At 39.4% G+C, this 20,151-nt stretch overlaps 1 protein-coding gene across 1 annotated transcript in view; it reads left to right on the plus strand.

The window, feature by feature from the left end:
- Nucleotides 1–20,151, plus strand: part of mypn (myopalladin) — a 74,314-nt gene that overhangs the window by 27,680 nt on the left and 26,483 nt on the right. The window contains 11 exon segments of the mRNA XM_056470339.1: nucleotides 331–506; nucleotides 3,983–4,028; nucleotides 4,738–5,371; nucleotides 5,458–5,532; nucleotides 7,621–7,762; nucleotides 7,901–7,924; nucleotides 8,018–8,134; nucleotides 8,295–9,093; nucleotides 9,609–10,982; nucleotides 14,201–14,342; nucleotides 17,911–17,991. Of these exon segments, the coding sequence (XP_056326314.1) occupies nucleotides 331–506; nucleotides 3,983–4,028; nucleotides 4,738–5,371; nucleotides 5,458–5,532; nucleotides 7,621–7,762; nucleotides 7,901–7,924; nucleotides 8,018–8,134; nucleotides 8,295–9,093; nucleotides 9,609–10,982; nucleotides 14,201–14,342; nucleotides 17,911–17,991 (3,610 nt within the window).

A 20,151-nucleotide genomic window follows, 5' to 3' on the forward strand; every position in this document is an offset into this window, starting at 1 on the left:
TACGTCTGGCTACACTTCATAGAAAGCTAGGTTGCTTCTGGAAGTGGTGTTAGTAAGACCAGCAGATCTCAAAAAAGATCAAGATCCCATAATGCAGTTTTAAAGCATACATAAATGGGGGAAAACAATTAATAATTAATAATTTAAAGCATACATAAATGGGGGAAAATTAAAAATAAAAGCATGGATCACAAAATACAGAAAACTGCTAATTTATGGATATTCATGAAAGATATTGTTACTGTGAAATAGACATTCTCATATCGTGAAATAAACATTCTCATGTCGTGAAATATAGTTGTCCTATAACTGTGTTTTTTTTCCCTCCAGGTGGTTTTGTGAGGGTAAGGAGTTGGAAAACAGTCCTGATATTCAGATCATCACTAATGGCGAGCGACACTCTCTGATTATAGCAGAAGCATTTGAAGAAGACACCGGCAGATACTCCTGCTTTGCCTCCAACTTTTATGGCACAGACTCCACCTCGGCGGAAATCTACATTGAGGGTATTACATTCATTGTCAGTTATTAATAAACTAAAGTATTATCAACAGAGCTGGGTAGAAATGGATTATATGTAAAAGAGAAAAATATGAATATAAAAATCATGTACTTGTAATTAGAGTAAACTACTTTTTAAAATACTGATAATTAGACTACACTACCTGACAAAGGTCTTGCTGTCTATCCAAGTTTTAGGAACAGCAAATAATAACTTGACTTCTAGCTAATGATTTCATTAGGACAGTAAGGTCTGACTCTGCTTAGCCTAAAGTCTGGTCACTGAACCTTCAATAATGTCCAGTATAGAATATGTGGTCATGCTGCAGTGGAAACAGAATGAATATTGTGTCTGACTCTATCATGAGCTTGGAGGACTGCATCCATACATCTCTGCAATGACTCAAATCACTGATTAATAAAGTCATCTGGAATGGCAAAGAAAGCCTTCTTGCAGGACTCCCAGAGTTCATCAAGAGTCTTTGGGTTCATCTTCAACGCCTCCTCCTTCATCTTAACCCAGACATGCTCAATAATGTTCATATCTGGTGACTGGGCTGGCCAGTCCTGGAACACCTTGACCTTCTTAACTTTCAGGAGCTTTGATGTGGAGGCTGAAGTATGAGAAGGAGCGCTATCCTGCTGGAGAATTTGCTCTCTCCTGTGGTTTGTAATGTAATGGGCAGCACAAATGTCTTGATACCTCAGGCTGTTGATGTTGATCATCCACTCTGCAGATCTCTCACACGCCCCCATACTGAATGTAACCCCAAACCATGATTGTTCCTTCAGCAAACTTGACTGATTTCTGTGAGGATCTTGGCTCCATGTGGGTTCCAGTAGGTCTTCTACAGTATTGGTGATGATTGGGATGCAGTACAACAGATGATTCAGCAGATAAATCCACCTCTGACACTTTTCCATATGATCAACTAGAAGTCGAGTTATTATTTGTTGCTCTTACAACTGATCCACGACAAGACTTTAGTCAGCTAGTGTACAGTTACTTTTTATGAATTACGTGTATTATATTTATTATGTAAAGGTGATTCACATACATAGAAACAAAACTTTACAAAGCAATATTGTTACATAGCTATTTAAACTCGTATTATACACACTTATATTTAACATCTAAATATAAATAAACATTTTCTCAAATATATGCATCCATGTGTGTTTTTTTATATGCGTAATGAATATATACAGTACACACACTTAAATTATGTCAAAACAAACTTTTATTTTGGATATAATTATTCACAATGCGTTTTTGCCCAGCACCAGTGATTACATATTATTTACACATTGTCAGTAAGTTGTTCACAATTCATTGGTTTTCTTTTTTTATTGTATACATTTTGTTCATAATAAACCTGTTGCTTATATTTGTCATGTTGGCAATGTTGCTGTAGTTGAATGTTTGTCATTAATTCAACCCAGGCTCATTCTGAAAACGTACCTCCACAGACGTTTCTGGAGACTGCGAAATACATACCGGCGACACATTTTTCTGCAGTTTTTGTTTTCACGAATCCGCCAGAGGCCGCCGTGTACGCTTTGAGATCTCAAATTTACCTCGCGAGTGCATCGCGCCTGCTGTTTTCGCGTAAACCCACCAGAGGCCGCTGTCGACTCACTTTTGGACAGACTTTCTGACTGACTGAGCGAACGATCGGCTGACCCATCCTCCCCCTTCCCTGAACCCAACAAATTTTATCGATTGACCCGCCCACTCACTTCCCTAAACCCAATCAACATGTTTCAAAAGCAATCCAAAAAAATAAAAGCCCTCGTCTGACTTTTTTTTTTTTACCACATCCTCACCCTGCTATTCACTTGTTTGATTTATATTTTGTTTTTGTCTTACCTGCTTTCTGGAACCGCACTTCACCGAACTCGAGTCTCCGTCTTTGTAGTCAACTCCTCTCTGCATCTCAAATCCGCCGCCGGACGTGGCGCGCTAACAGGACAAACCGGTTGGAGCCGGAATGCCATCCATACGGAGGTAAGCGGTCAGCTGGTAAGCGCGAAAAGGAACGGCGTCACATCGCCCTGTAGCGTTCGTTTAAAGAAATAAAATGCAGCCATACGTAGCTCTAACTACGTAATTCGCTGTCTCCAGAAACGTCCGTAGGGCCACGTTTTCACAATGAACCTGTGTTGCATTAATTCTGCACTACTAGTGTTTTTAGATGAAATATTTGATGTCGCAGCTGATATTGCTGTCAATTTCATATTTCCTAAAACATTTTCTAAATCTGCTTAATTATAAGTGAATGTTTTAAACTCATCAGATGTTTTCTCTCATCAAACACGAACAGTGAGGTATATTAGTGTGAGGATTGTGAAGTATTTACTGTCCATCATTGCACTTTAAAAACAAGCTATTAAGGCTCTTGTTTATGATGGAGATGATGATATATTTTATATCTATTGGTAAAAATACTAGATTATCCTGCTTAAATATATATGTAACATAGGCTCATTCTCAAAACGTACCCCTGTATACACTTTTGGAGATCGTGAATTATGCAGCCAGAGGAACATATGGCTGCGTTTTGTCTTTAAAATGAACACTATGGGGTGGTATGACGCCGTTCCTTTTCACGCTTACCAGCTGACCGCTTACCTCCATGTGGATGGCTTTCTTGCTGTTACCAGTTTGTCCAGTGGCTCACTCCGTATGTCGGAGGATTTGAGACACAGAGCAGAGTTGACCCTGATGACGGGGTTCGAGTCTGGTGAAGAACGGTTCCAGATAGCAGGTAAAACTAAAGCCAAAAAATAAAATAAACAAGTAAATAACAGGGTGAGAACGTGGTAAAATCTAAAAACATGGTTAAAAACAGGCTGTCGCGAGGACTTTTCTTTTTCTGAATTGCTTTTGAAAACACTGTCAACTGGGTTTAGGGAAGAGGGTGAGCAGGTCAATTGGTGCTTTTGATAACACTATCAGTTGGGTTTAGGGAAGGGGGTGGGTGGGGTTATCAGTATGTCAGTCAGTCAGTCAGTCAACAGTGGCCTCTGGTGGATTCACGTAAGAACAGCAGGCGCAAATGGCACTCGCGAGAGAAATCTGAGATCTGAAAAAGCGTACACAGTGGCCTCTGGTGGATTTGCGAAAACAAAAACTGCAAAAAAATTTACCTCCTGGATGTATTAGGGGTTCTCCAGAAATCTATATAGGGGTACGTTTTCAGAATGAGCATGGTTTGTATATATGACATCAAATAAAGGTTAACACAAAATTAAATTTACTAAATGTAATCCAAAAGTAGCCTGATTACACTACAGTGTGTAGTCTAATAATTACATTACTGACTAAAGATCTTTGTCTTGTAGTTTGTAATCAGTAACTGATTACAATTCAAAAGTAATCTTCCCAGCTCTACTAATCAATTAAGTCTTAAATGACTTGTTTCAAAGTGCTTGCAGCCACAATCCAACATCAATTTTGTATGATTTCATTTTGTAATAGGAGCATCTTCATCAGATTCAGACGGAGAACAACATTTTCCAGCACAGTGAGTAGATTTATCAAATTTATACAGTGGAGATCAACAATTTATGATGATTTTTTTCCAGAAATAATGTAATTTTTATTGTTCTGTTGTTGGAGGAATTTTAGTTGTGGCTATTTCATTCATGCTGGTAGAATAAGTTTTTATAACGTACCTATAAATATAGAAATTATGTAACTCATTAACATGTTGTCATCCTCACAAACCATAATCAGTAGCACTTTACTTGAAGGGGTGTTAATAATAATATTATTATACCTTTATAATCATGACATAACACGTCATGAATGTGAATCAGATTGTATGTATGCATATGACAACTGTTATTAAGTGTCATTCACTTGGTTATGACATTTTAAATCTAAAAATGACATTGTGTGTTATGACAACTTGACATGAACAAATAATCACAACCTGTTTTTGTTATGACAACTTGACATTGCCTAGACAACAAAACTTGTCATAAATCTGTCATAAACATGACACTTTATAATCTCATTCACATTCATGACGTGTCATGTCATGAGTATAAAGGTTTACTGACTTTTAAACGCCTCTTCAAGTAAAGTGATACCCAATAACCAACAGTATCCTCCACCCACTAGTTAAACAAATCTGGTGTCTTAAAAGTTGTTGGTTTGACTCTACTTTATACATGCACCCTTTGAGGACCTGTTTGAAAACACTTTCACATACTTATTTTTTTTTTCAGACTTAATAAAAGATCTCAGCCCAAACCTGCTGTGGTCTCGGTAGAAAGCAGCTCATCCCTTGAAGACACTACATCAACATCAACAGTAACAATTACCTGTGCTGAAGCTCCAGCACCTGAAGCAGTGCCATTGACTAAACTAATCCCGGACCAGACACTAGAACCAGAAGAAACAGAACCGCAGAGCTTCGAGATTTTCAGTTCTGCAACACCTGTAGAAGAGACAACAGTATCTGTTCTAGAACCTGTAATAGAACCAACAATATTTGTTGTAGAACCTGCAATAGACACAACGATATCTGTTCTAGAGCCTGCAATAGAACCAACAATATCTGTTCTAGAACTTGCAATAGAACCAACATTATCTGTTCCAGAGCCCGCAATAGAACCAACAATAACTGTTCTAGAACCAACTATATCTGTTCTAGAGCCTATAATAGAACCAACAATAACTGTTCTAGAACCAACAATATCTGTTCTAGAACCTACTATATCTGTTCTAGAGCCGGTAATAGAACCAGCCATACATGTACTAGAACCACCAACACCAATATTGGAGGTGGAGGCCAATCCTCCTCCATCGAGCCAGAGTATCCCTGATATACTGTTAACATCTCAACAGAGCATTTCTGAGGTGTGAAAATGCACTAAATCTGAAGTTCTTCTTGTTCCCTCAAATGCATTTTTCCTTTCATTTCCTCCATGTGCTTTTCTTTCCAGAGTTTGAATGGGAGCAGTAGTTATGTCCAAAGCTTTGATGTAAGGCCCATGATGGCAGCTCCGGTTTTTACAAAGGTACAAAAGCACTGAGTGTTCATAAACAGAAATATGCTTTGGTGCATAAATATTGTACATGAAGAACTCAGGCTCATTTCCCATGTTTACATTTCTGCAGACAGTGAAATATGTAAACTCGGGTACAGTTTTTCTATGTGCAAACCCACCAGAGGCCGATGTGTGCATTTTTAAATAATCACAAGTTTGTCTTGCGCATCTTTATCTTGGACACAATATACACTTCAGCCGACCAGACCAGCTGTCTGTGGACTGACTGACCAATTGACCCACCCCCTTCTCTAAACCCAATCGATAGTGTTTTCAAAAGCAATCTAGAAAAAGAAAAGCCATCACAGCCATGTGATTTCACCACATTTTCGGCCTGTTGTTTATTTATTTATTTTTGCTTATGTTTTGGGGCTGCACGGTGGTGCAGTGGGTCGCACAATCGCCTCTCAGTAAGAAGGTTGCTGGTTCGAGCCCCGGCTTGGTCAGTTGGTGTCTCTGTGGAGTTTGCATATTCTCCTCGTGTTCACGCGGGTTTCCAGCGGGTGCTCCGGTTTCCCCCACAATTCCAAAGACATGTGGTATAGGTGAATTGGGTAAGCTAAATTGTCCGCAGAGTATGTCTGTGAATGAGTGTGTATGGGTGTTTCCCAGAACCGTTCTTTGCCGGTCTCGAGTCTCGTTGACACGGTCAACTCTGCTCCGCATCCCAAGTTCATCAGTGGCAGCATCATACCGCCTCGTAGCGTTCATTTTACAGACGAAATGGAGTCAGACATACCTCTGGTTACATAATTCGAAAATCCAGAAATGTAGACAGGGGTACGTATCTACAATAAGCCTGTGTTGGCAATGAACTAGAAATTGGTAAATGAATCATTTCCGGAAACAAAACTAGCAAATAAACGAAGCTACAATCGACTTAAATCACACATTCAGCTGTTCCGGAACATATCATCACTAAACGGTGATAGCACATCTAATGCTGGGTTTACACCAAAACACAGAATTAAATAGCATATTTGTGCGTAAATTACTTACAAAGTCAATGCAAACATTAATAGAGGTGAATTATTGACCTGCAACACGAATGACGCGAAATGTCTGAGAGAGGAAAAACATCCCGTGAGTAAACTAGAGCAAGTGACACATGCATATCTTATACCCGAGTATAAGAACCTCTTGTACATATACATTGTACATAACCTCTAAATGTCAGCATAAACCCACACAGTTTTTCACTCGCACTCATTCTAATACACACACATGCAGGTAGTCACCAGCCACATGCTAATGCTGGATCTATTAAAATATATACTGGAACGCAAAACACAAACATTTGATATTTTCCTGAACAAGATCAAATTAAACACTGAATATAGTAGTTAAAACATTAGCACACACCCTATGAAACTCCAACTTCTCCATATCAGGGCTTACAAAATGATCTTATTATTGGCAGCTCTTATAATTTGGAAAATAAAAGCTCAGATAGACAACAACTTACAGCATTAACAAAAAAACAACAACAACAAAAAAAACAGACACTGCTTATCAAATGCCTGAACTCATGATCAACAGACGTGTTATCAGTTTGTTGTCAGTATCAGCCAAAATTGGTCCTACAACTAGACAATGATTCCAAGCACAGCAGCAAATCTACAACTAAACAGACACACAAAAATCAAGGTGTTCAATAGTCCAGTCAAAGCTCATCCTGACTCAAATGCTGTTGTGAGAGAAATGATGTTTGCTTACGAGAAGACGCTGCGTCTGAATTATTCAGTCAAGCTGTAAGACCGCACAGTATTTAGGCATTCATGATGGTTTTCAGGTTATAAAACATGAAAAGAAGAATAAAAAAGTCCAGTGTAAGCCTTGTCTAGAAATTTCTGATTTTAACATTTGGTGGTGACCCCGTTTGTCAATAAAAAACCACCCAACAAACACTTGGTAACTGCATAGGAATACCCTGTCAGCAATCCACAAAGTGGTTTTGGTTGACAAACATCACATTATCTTGGGAATTGATTTAAATCTAGTTTTTTACATGCTTTCCAGTCCAGCATCACTAATCCTGCATTTTGTGTCTTTGTGCAGAATCTCCAGGATGTCCTGGCTCTGGAGAGTCAGTTAGTAGTTCTGGAGTGCAGAGTAAAAGGCGTCCCGTCGCCCAAAGTGGATTGGTACAGGGAGGGAATGCTAATTGATGATTCTCCAGACTTCAGGATTCTTCAGAAGAGTATGTGCAGTTCTGCTGTTTAGAGCAAATGCATGGTTGAAGAAATCTTTGAAAGAGCCTTTACTTCTAAAACTGTTTCAAATTATTTTGGTTGCTTATTGGATTTGACCACATATTTATTTATTTTTCCTCTTTCAGAACCAAGATCTATGGCTGAGTCTGGTAGGTGGATTTGATTATGTTTTGCCAAGGTAATTGTTTCATGATGCTAACCACCTAACAGTGTACCATTTCTCTGTTTGGTGTGGACTTCAGAGGAGATATGCACTTTGGTTATTGCTGAAGTCTTTCCAGAAGATTCTGGTACATTTACTTGCACTGCCAGCAATAAATATGGGACGATTTCCAGTACGGCAAAACTGAGTGTAAAAGGTACTTTTCTTTAATTGGGTGTTGCATTGATTATTGTGCAGTTCTTGCAATGCAAAATGTTTAAAATTAAGACTGCTTAAAGTGTTTGTGTTGATAATGAAATAGAATCTGCTCAGGTCTAAATCTGAACATTGTTTTTTTATTTTCCCTGCTTTAATAGGACACAATAATACCATTAATGCCAAGAAAACAAGTATGTTAACAGTGGAGTCCTCCCTCCCAAAGGTTCCAACAACAGATCTAATATCAACAACATTGATGCGCAAGCCAGATCTTCCCCTGGTAAACAACAAACTTCACTCCAGTATGATTTGTCTTGACCCTTTGAACTCTGGATTTAAGCAGTCATACCCTCTGGATGGTGGAACAATTCGTTCAGACTCCCTAAGTACTAGTACTCTTCGCCATGACCTCACCACTAGTCTACCTAGTCTAAACCCTCTCAGCATTGGAAAATATAGCTCAGACACTCTCAGGAGTAGATTACCTCAGACAGACGCACTCAGCTTCAGTGCTTTTTCACCAAACTTAGACTTAACCCATAAACCCCTCAGCTCTAGCACCACACACTTTGATTCAGGAGGGTCTGTTTTTAGCTCTTCAACAGATGTGACCCAAAGTCCACCCAATGGATCAGCCTCCAGTATCACTCTGAGCACCGATACCTGGGTTGATCCATCACCAAATGCTTCAAAATCTATCCTGAGCCCTTGTATTACTGGTCCCCCACTGTTAAACTCCAATAACCTTCAAGAGCGTCCACCTATTAAACCCCTACCGGATCCCCCCACTTCTTGCCTCAAAACACGACCCGAGGGTGTGCTAGGAAATCACAATGAATCCCGCTCTAGTTCTCGAGTGGGTCTCCGCGTAACATTTAAACTCCCAGAGGATGAAGAAGAGGAAGAGAAAGGCTTGTCATCCAAAGGACCACCACCGGTGTTGGCTAAGCCTAAATTGTAAGTACCATCTCCAGAGTGTTGTAATGGACTCTATGAATGAGGTGTGTTTCTAAGGCTGCTGAAAAACTTACATTACATGAGCTTTATTGAAAAGCAAAGACAGTGTAATATAATCAGAATCTAGTCAGTTAAATAAACCTATGCATTCATTCTGTTGTTCAAGTGTAACACAATGAAAAGAGCATTCAAATGTATGTGCCATGAGGAGCAGCAGCTAAATACTGAAAACCCATAGAAAATGCTGTGGTAAAGTAAAAGTTCATAATTTAAAGTTGTGGCATGGCACAATTCGTTTTAATGCAGGGATTTTTGCCTGGTGTGTGACCTACATTGTATTGTATTTCAATCTGGTAGTTTAGATGATTGAGTTTGAACAAGGAATCCCTTAAATGCAGTTTACTGGAAGTGCCCAGAGTGACATTATCAAATATTTAATTCCCCATACAGAGTGCATTTTAGGACCTGCTGAACTAAAGTCAACATGTTTGTTTTCCTTTTTTGTCTTATCTTAGAGACCCATCACAGCTTCAGATCCTCCACAATCAGGTGCTGTTGGAACAGTGGCAAGACAACGTCTCCCCAAGCCAAGAGTCACAACATTTAGACAAGACTAGTTGTGAGCCCCTTCATTTTACACCAACTCAGGCCTCTGTAAATCCATTTCCATCAGCATTTCGACCAACTCCAAATTTAATGGACTCTGGTCCATTTCCACAGTTGATCCCTGCATCCATCCCTCCACCGCCTGCAGGACCTGCTCCCATATTAAAAGCCACACCTGCATCCCAATTGAGTATCTCATTACCTAATTCCATGCCCTTGCCCCAACTTACTCCATCGACAACTTTAAACAACCTGCCTCCATCACCTCAACAAAATATGGTTCCTACTACTTTTATGAAAACTGATGCACCAATTATAGTTCCTTCTACTTCAATACCCCAATCAATTGTGGTGCACAATGCTGTGCCTATCTCACCCATTGTGGCTCCAATGCCAAGTGTGATATCAACAACCACAGTAACTCAACCTGCAGGAGCTCCCAACATTCCTCAATCAAATGTAGGACCTTCTATTCATTTTCCCCAACATATCATGGTACCATCCACCCAGCCAAACCTCAACCACTTGGCCAATGTGCCACCCATCTCCTCTTCCACTCATATATCACAAATAAACATGAATCCAAGCTTGCAGATGAGTGTTCCCAAAATGCAGACATTGACAACACCTGATGTAGCATTGGTAAACAACACTTCACCAAAGTTAAACAGCACCTCAGTTACGTATCCCAGCATGACTCCACATTCTCCAAGTGTGGTTTATCCATCTCTGAGTAACATAACCTCACCACCAATGGGAAGAAACAGACCTGCACCCAGCCCAATGTCTCCACCTCCATTGACTGACACCCAAATTCCACTTCCAGGGATTATCCCAATCTCCACCCAGAGCTTCAGCTACACCAGGCCAAAGGAGTTCATTGCAGCCCAGGCACTCTCTCCAATCAGGGGTCCTTCTCCAACCGAGTCTCCTGTTCCAATGCTCCACGAATTAGCCGCACAAATATTCCCAAAATCAACTCGAGAGCTCACATCACCCATCAACCAGTTACCGCCATTCCCAAGAAAGTTCCCAACAAGAGTTCTGGAGTGTCCGAGCAGCCCACCATATGTGTCATCACCACCTCTAAACCCTCCTGGATTGATGAATTCAGTGTTTTCTTTTAGAACTCAATCACCACCTCAAGCTTCTTCACCAACGTCTAGCAGTTCCTCTCCAAGCCCCATCCAAAATCCAGTGGCTTTCCTGAGTTCTGTTCTTCCCTCATTGCCAACATCTCCTCCAACCAATGCCATGGGGCTGCCTATGAGAGCGCCACCTGGGTAAGCAAACACAGCGTTTGATTATAACATCATAGTGGGGTTTAAAGCTCACACTTTCTCGTAACAAGATTGTAATTTCCAATGATTACATACTCATGTTGTTGTAAACTCAGATCTGGGTCTTCTTTCTTGGATTTTTGTTGGGTGTTCTGCCTCATTTTTTAAGCAACTTGAATAAGGCTATTGTGATAGATTGATGCATTGCATATGCTGAAATGAAATGATTGAAACTATTCTGAGAATGCATTGCAATACACTTTTTTGAATTCGTTTTCAGCCTAGTGTTTTCCAACAGACTTCTCTGTATGCTTTACAAACTCTTTCTTTGTGACCCTTTGAGTGTTTGGTTCAAAACTGGCGTTGAGCGCCATCTGTAGTTAAAAATTTTCCTAGACCACTGTCTGCTGTTAAAAACTGGCATAGAGCGCCATCTGCTGTTTAAAAACTGGCTTTGAGCGCCATCTGCTGTTAAAAGCTAACCTAGAGCACCATCTGCTGCTGAAAGCTAACCTAGAGCACCATCTGCTGTTAAAAGTTTGCCAAGAGTGCCATCTGATGTTAAAAGCTAACCTAGAGTGCCATTTGCTGTTAAAAGATAACCTAGAGAGTCATCTACTGTTAAAAGCTAACCTAGAGCGCCATTTGCTGTTAAAAGATAACCTAGAGTGCCATTTCATGCTAAAAGCTAACCTAGACCACCATCTGCTGTTAAAATTTTTCCAAGAGCGCCATCTGCTTTTAAAAACTAACATAGAGTGCCACCTGCTGTTAAAAGCTAACCTAGAGCGCCATACACTATTAAAAGCTAACCTAGAGTGCCATCTGCTGTTAAAAATTTGCTAAGAGCCTCATCTGCTTTTAAAAACTAACATAGAACGCCACCTGCTCTTTAAAACTAACATAGAGTGCCACCTGCTATTAAAAGCTAAACTTGAGCGTCATCTGCTGTTAAAAATTTTTTAAGAGCGCCATATGCTTTTAAAAACTAACCTAGAGTACCATCTGCTGTTAAAAGCTAACCTAGAGTGCCGTCTGCTGTTACAAATTTGCCAAGAGGGCCATCTCCTGATAAGGACTAGCCTAGAGCGTCATCTGCTGTTAAAAACTAACATAGAGTGCTATCTGCTGTTAAAAACTAGCCTAGAGTGCCACTTGCTGTTAAATGCTAACCTAGAGCGTGATCTGCTGTTAAAAATTTGCCAAGAGTGCCATCTGCGGTTTAAAACAAACCTAGAGCGTGATCTGCTGATAAAAACTAACCGAGAGCGCCATCTGCTGTTTAAAGCTAACTAGAGCGCCATCTGTTGTTAAAAGCTAACCTAGAGTGCCATCTGCTGTTAAAAGTTAACATAGTGTCATCTGCCGTTAAAAGCTAACATAGAGTGCCATCTGCTGTTTAAAGCTAACTAGAGCGCCATCTGCTGTTAAAAGTTAACCCTAGAGCGCCATCTACTGTTAAAAGCTAACTAGAGCGCCATCTGCTGTTAAAAGTTAACCCTAGAGCGCCGTCTACTGTTAAAAGTTACCCTAGAGCGCCATCTGCTGTTAAAAGTTAACCTAGAGCGCCATCTGCTGTTAAAACCTAACCTAGAGCGCCATCTGCTGTTAAAAGTTAACCTAGAGCACCATCTACTGTTAAAAGCTAACTAGAGCGCCATCTGCTGTTAAAAGTTAACCTAGAGCACCATCTAGTGTTAAAAGCTAACGAGAGTGCCATCTGTTGTTAAAAGCTAACCTAGAGTGCCATCTGCTGTTAAAAGTTAACATAGTGTCATCTGCCGTTAAAAGCTAACATAGAGTGCCATCTGCTGTTTAAAGCTAACTAGAGCGCCATCTGCTGTTAAAAGTTAACCCTAGAGCGCCATCTACTGTTAAAAGTTAACCCTAGAGCGCCATCTACTGTTAAAAGCTAACTAGAGCGCCATCTGCTGTTAAAAGTTAACCCTAGAGCGCCATCTACTGTTAAAAGTTAACCTAGAGTGCCATCTGCTGTTAAAAGTTAACCTAGAGCGCCATCTGCTGTTAAAACCTAACCTAGAGCGCCATCTGCTGTTAAAAGTTAACCTAGAGCACCATCTACTGTTAAAAGCTAACTAGAGCGCCATCTGCTGTTAAAAGTTAACCCTAGAGCGCCATCTACTGTTAAAAGTTAACCTAGAGCGCCATCTGCTGTTAAAAGATAACCTAGAGCACCATCTACTGTTAAAAGCTAACTAGAGCGCCATCTGCTGTTAAAAGTTAACCTAGAGCACCATCTACTGTTAAAAGCTAACTAGAGCGCCATCTGCTGTTAAAAGTTAACCCTAGAGCGCCATCTACTGTTAAAAGTTAACCTAGAGCGCCATCTGCTGTTAAAAGCTAACCTAGAGCGCCATCTGCTGTTAAAAGTTAACATAGTGCCATCTGCTGTTAAAAGCTAACCTAGAGCGCCATCTGCTGTTAAAAGCAAACCTAGAGCGCCATCTGCTGTTAAAAGCAAACCTAGAGCGCCATCTGCTGTTAAAAGCTAACCTAGAGCGCCATCTGCTGTTAAAAGTTAACATAGTGCCATCTGCTGTTAAAAGCTAACCTAGAGCGCCATCTGCTGTTAAAAGCAAACCTAGAGCGCCATCTGCTGTTAAAAGCTAACCTAGAGCGCCATCTGCTGTTAAGAGTTAACATAGTGCCATCTGCTGTTAAAAGCTAACCTAGAGCGCCATCTGCTGTTAAAAGCTAACCTAGAGCGCCATCTGCTGTTAAGAGTTAACATAGTGCCATCTGCTGTTAAAAGCTAACCTAGAGCGCCATCTGCTGTTAAAAGCTAACCTAGAGCGCCGTCTGCTGTTAAAAATTTGCCGAGAGGGCCATCTGCTGATAAGGACTAGTCCCTCATTACAACCTAGAGCACAATCTGCTCTTAAAAACGATTCTTGTGCAAAAATAAACTCAGAATTGTTTCCAGAGACAATCTAAAAAACAATTCACGAATTGTACCACATTGAAGTTGAAACCTGAGGCTCTGGGATCATTTCTGAGCTGACCAAGTTTCTAGAACCCTTTCACATATATTTTATTGAAAAGGAAGCCCAATCAGTCCACAATATTCTTTAAAATGTAATGTTTATAGTGAACTTGGGGCCAGTTTTTGATAAACCGGTGATTTTAAGTTTAGATTAAGTGTGCTGTATTTGCTGAATGTTGATTCTTATCTCAGTCTCATTGCTTTACTACATATTCAGGCCTCAAAGTGCCCTGAAGAGGAGTCAGAGAGGCTCCAGGCTCATCTCCGATGATGAAATCCGTGATAGCAAGGAGCTGCTTTTACAAGATATTGAGAGGAAGTTGCAATTCAGAGACGAACCTCTTCGTTTTGGACAACAGGTTAGAAGTGTCATGAATGTGACAAAGGTTAAGGTGCCTTTTGTTTTTGAGTAAAAAAGTATTTCCCAAGTGTAGATTTTTTTCATTTCTAAACATAATAGTCTTTCTTTATTGTGTTTCAATCACAACGACTTACAAATTTGCTCCAACAAACATTGACAATAAAACATGCATTATTATCAAACAATCCATACAGAAGTATAGTGATAATAGACTAATACAATAATAATAATAAAAAATAATACAAATAATAAATAATAAAAATAAATAATTATAAAATTAATTATTAATAAAATTAATAATTATAAAATTATAAAAAATAAATAATAATAAAAATAATAAATAATAAAAATAAATAATTAAAAAAATAAATTATAAAAATAAATACAATAATAATAAATACAATTAGAAAAACAAAACACTAATCTTCTGTTTTTATCTAAATTAGTGTAATCCTCTGCAATTTAACTATTTCGTGCTGAATTTACATCCTTACAATAATCCATGACAGGTTGCCAGATTTTATAGAATTAGTATTTTTTCTTTTTTTATGGAGAATCTGATTTTCTCCAGTTCCAAATGTTTCATTACATCCCTCATTAGATGTACAGTATATATGTAGGAGCAGCTTTCTATTTCCAGTTTATTAATATTAACCTTCGTTCTAGTAGACAGTCAAATGGAGCTAAATTTTGTTCTCTACTGTATTAAGCTATCTCTAAATCAGTGATGCCAGGACCTGCATACATGGATCTGGATCTATTGGCTTTTGACCTATTTTTAAGGATGTTAGAAAAATATTTTCCCAGTAAGATGATAATTTTGGGCAGCTCCAAAACATGAGCCAGTGATGTCGGTTCTAGCCCACACCGATTACATGCAGGGTCCACTTCTGGAAATATTTCATAAAGTTTTTGTTTGTACCAATGTAAACGATGTATTACTTTAAATTGTATGAGGCCATGCCCTGCGCATACCTACAGTATGACCTGTGAGTCTGTTCAAGGGCTGTCTCCCATTGCTCATCAGTGATTTCCAGTCATCAAATCATGTATTTTTAAAGGAATGATTTTTTGTGATGGGACTTTGGAGGGAGCCAGCATTAACATAATAGTTTTAATCATACCTGCCAACATTTGTCTCTGAAAATCCTCTGAAAAGTGTTTGGGGGTGAGGTCTCTGAATAACACTGTTGATAACCGGAAAAGCAAAGTAACTGTACTGTGGTGTTAGTAACGCTGCAATTAGATACTGTGCCAAAGTTGGTGACCCGGGGGTGGTACAGACTGTACCAAAAAAAAAAAAAAAAAGGGGGGGGGGGGGGGGGGGGGGGGGGGTGAAATTACGGGAGTTTCCGGGAGAAATAACAAAACAGGAGGGTTGAGGGAGATTGGTCTGAAATACGAGATACTCCCGGGAAAAACAAGAGTGTTGGCAGGTATGGTTTTAATATTTAATTTCCAATCACTAATTTCTTATGTCTTTTCCATGATGACAGTACATAATATTTTACTAGCTATTTTTCAGAATGCGAGTATTTTGCTTAAAGTGACATTTAAAGGCTTAACTTGATTAATTAGGCAAGTTAGGTTAGGCAAGTTTGTTCTGTAGCCAATCGAATAAATAATAATTTCTTAAGAGGGCCAATAATATTGACCTTTTTTAAAATAGTTTTTTATTTCGTCCTGCCAAACTACAAGAAATAAGACTTTCTCCAGAAGCAGAATATAATAGGAAACACATTTTCTTGCGCTGTTAAATATCACTTGGGAAATATTTGAAAAGTTATTAATATTATAATAATATTGTCTTCAATAGGCCACACCCTTGCAAATTTACACTCCATAACTGAAGGTTTTATGTCAGTTTGTGATATACTGTAGTTAAGGTTTTGTTTTGTGGGCTTAGTCTTTTTAGTCTTGTGTATTATATCAAACAATTCTTAAATTTCTGGAAAAGCTAAAATATATCATCTTGTTTTTAGAAATAATATGTCAAAATTATTTTCCTTTAAAACAAGCTAAACAATCTGACAATGGGGTAAGCGTAATAATCTTATATCAAAATGAAATCTACACTCACCGGCCACTTTATTAGGTACACCTTACTAGTACCGGACCCCCTTTTTGCATTCAGAACGGCCTTAATCCTTCATGGCATTGATTCAACAAGGTACTGGAAATATTCCTCAGAGATTTTGCTCCATATTGACATGATAGCATCACACAGTTGCTGCAGATTTGTCGGCTGCACATCTATGATGCCAATCTCCCGTTCCACCACATCCCAAAGGTGCTCTATTGGATTGAGATCTAGTGACTGTGGAGGCCATTTGAGTACACCAAACTCATTGTCATGTTCAAGAAACCAGTCTAAGATGATTCACGCTTTATGACATGGTGCGTTATCCTGCTGGAAGTAGCCATCAGAAGAATCTTCTATTGTCCAGTTTTGGTGAGCCTGTGTGAATTGTAGCCTCAGTTTCCTGTTCTTAGCTGACAGGAGTGGCACCCGGTGTGGTCTTCTGCTGCTGTAGCCCATCCGCCTCAAGGTTGGACGTGTTTTGTGTTCAGAGATGCTCTTCTGCAGACCTCGGTTGTAACGAGTGCTTATTTGAGTTACTGTTGCCTTTCTATCAGCTGGAACCAGTCTGGCCATTCTCCTCTGACCTCGGGCATCAATAAGGCATTTGCGCCCACAGAACTGCCGCTCACTGGATATTTCCTCTTTTTCAGACCATTCTCTGTAAACCCTAGAGATGGTTGTGCGTGAAAATCCCAGAAGATCAGCAGTTTCTGAAATACTTAGAACAGCCCGTCTGGCACCAACAACCATACCACATTCAAAGTCACTTAAATACCCTTTCTTCCTCATTCTGATGCTCAGTTTGAACTGCAGCAGATCGTCTTGACCATGTCTACATGCCTAAATGCATTGAGTTGCTGCCATGTGATTGGCTGATTACAAATTTGCGTTAACAAGCAGTAGGACAGGTGTACCTAATAAAGTGGCCTGTGAGTGTAGATTATCTTTTTAATCTCATTGACAGATTATTTTGCTTGTTTTAAGAAAAAAAAACACACTTAATTTTAACTTGTTTTTTCTTAAAACAAGACAATATTTTTTTATTTCATACTTTTTAGATATATGGACAAGAAACAAGACAAAAGGGCATTTTTGCAGAGCATCTCTTGTGCTAATTAAGCTTACAAGCTTCTTTTTGATGTGTAAACTGAAGCTTGAATCTAACTCTTGATTGGCTTAAAAACAAATGCAAAAAAATCATATAAAAATATATTTTAATATATTTAATCAGTACAAACCCTTATTTAATATTAATATTTTCATTTCTGTTTGTGGCCTGTACTGTATATCTATCTTCATGCACAGACGAGGACCGTTTTCACATCCTAATACATTTCATGTGTCAAATGTGCGTCCGCCTCATGCACCATATTAACACGCTGCACTGTTTCTGTCAGAGTAACACATTATTTACCACACATTTGTGTTGATGTGTGACTAGTGTCTGTGTTTACATCATCGTCATTCATCCTGTCCTCCATAGAAGCCGATGTGTTTTGTGGGGGAAATGAGGCATCCGCTTGGACCAAACATTCCCACCGCAACGGTCATTAACTATGACGAGGTACAAGTGCTTGTTCTGTAGTGCATTAGCTTTATTAATAAAGAATATTAGGTTTTATTAAAAACAAGAAACAAGATCTTACTTTGCTAATGAAAAGCTTTTTACATTAGAAATTTTATATGTATTTTATATATAAATTATACAACCCAAATCAGAAAAAGTTGGGACAATATGGAAAGCACAAATAAGTGAAGTTTATTAATAAACTAATTTCGGGAGGATCACGTGCTTATGATTTATCGCAGCTGGTCTCGTATTAAGCTAATCAGTATCATCCAATCATATGAGTCATAAGCTACTATAAATAACCACAGTCTTCAGTCCACTTTATCTTCATTTGGAAGAAACCCCCCTTCCTCCCCATTCTCCTCCTTCACCTTAGATCGGGCGGCACGGAGGCCCAGTGGTTAGCACTGTTAGCCCCACAGCAAGAACACTGCCAACCCTGGTCCTGCCAGGTCAGTAGGTGTTTCTGTGAGGAGTTTGTATGTTCTCCCCGTGTCCGCATGGGTTTTCCCCGGGTTCTCCGGTTTCCTCCCACCATCCAAAAAATATACATCATGCATAACAATGAAACATTTGTCTAGCCCCCTTGCTTTTTCCTCACGGGTTCCCTTAGCTACTGCAGACGGGGAGTTCTGAGATCCACCGAGCTCAGGCTCCCCTCTCGCTCTGCAAACGGGAGGAAGCCCCGGGCTCGAGGATCCCTTGAGCTCGGGGCTCTCTCCCGGGACAGCATGCCAAACAAGCTATTGATGAATCATCAGCTAAGTGTGAACTCTTGAAACAAAGAAAGTAGTGATTTCTAGATTTACTTTGACTTGTATTTCACTGCAAACAATACAACAAACATTATATAATGAGTTCCTTGTGATTTGTATTGTTTTTTTTTTTTGTTGTTTTGTTTCAAAAACATTCCAATTTTGGTTTTTGCAACACATTTCAAACACTGTTATAACACTAAAGCATTTAGCACTCTGTAGTGTTGCCATTCCTTTTCACAACACTTAAAAGACATTTAGGGACTGAAGACATCAAGTGATGAAGTGTTTCAGGTGTAATTTTGTCCCATTCTTTCTGCAAACAAGTCTTAAGGTGGGATACTGTACAGGGTCTTTGTTGTTGCATTTTGCACTTTAAAAATGCGCCACACATTCTCTATTGGAGACAGGTCGGGACTGCAGGCAGGCCAGTCAAGTACCTGTATCCTCTTCCTCCACCGCAGGACTCTGTAATGTGTGCAGAATGTGGTTTTGCAATGTCTTGTTGAAATACGCATGGGCGTCCCTTGAAAAGAAGACAGCATATTGTGCTTTAAAATCTCGATGTACTTTTCTGTATCAATGGCGCCATCACAGAAGACACAGACACTTTTCTTCTTTGGTCCGAAGCACAAGGCATTCATTTCTCCTACAAAATACCTGAAATACTGATTCATATGACCACAGTAGACCTTTTCACTGTGTGGTGGTTCTTCCCAGACACCTCCGAGCCCAGAGAAGGTGACGGCACTTCTGGACACTGTTAACATAGGGCTTCCTTTTAGCACAGTACAGTTCTCACTGCCATTTGTGGATGACAGAGGTTTGCCACAGTAGTCCTGAGCCCATGTGGTCATTTGGCTTATAGATGAATGAGGATTGTTGATGCAGTGCCGCCTGAGGGGTCGGAGGTTACGGTTATTAAGCTTAGGCTTGTGCTCTTGTCATTTACGCACTCATATTCCTCCAGATTTCTTGAATCTCTAATGATTTTCTGCACTGTTGATGGTAAAATATACAAATGTCTTCCTATCTTTCTTTAAGGAACATTGTGTTTAAACATTTCAATCATTTTCTCACATATTTGTCAGCAAACTGGCGATCCTCGGTCCATCTTTGCTCCTAAAGGACTAGACCTTTCTTGATGCTGCTTTTGTACCAAATCACCTGTAGACATCACCAGTTCCAAATCACATCATTATTATTCCAATCTATCTGATTACCAGCCCTAAACTGCTCCTGTCACAACTGTTTCTGAAATGTGTTGCAGGTCTGAATGACAGGAAAGGATGTGTATTTACAAATGAAATGAAGTTGACCAGACAAAACGTGAAATATTTAGTGTTCATATTGTCTGCAGTGAAATACAAGTCAAAGTAAATTTGGAAATTATTGCTTT

This window comes from Danio aesculapii, chromosome 13 (genome assembly GCF_903798145.1).
Source record: "Danio aesculapii chromosome 13, fDanAes4.1, whole genome shotgun sequence".
In the NCBI taxonomy this organism is placed as follows: domain Eukaryota; kingdom Metazoa; phylum Chordata; class Actinopteri; order Cypriniformes; family Danionidae; genus Danio; species Danio aesculapii.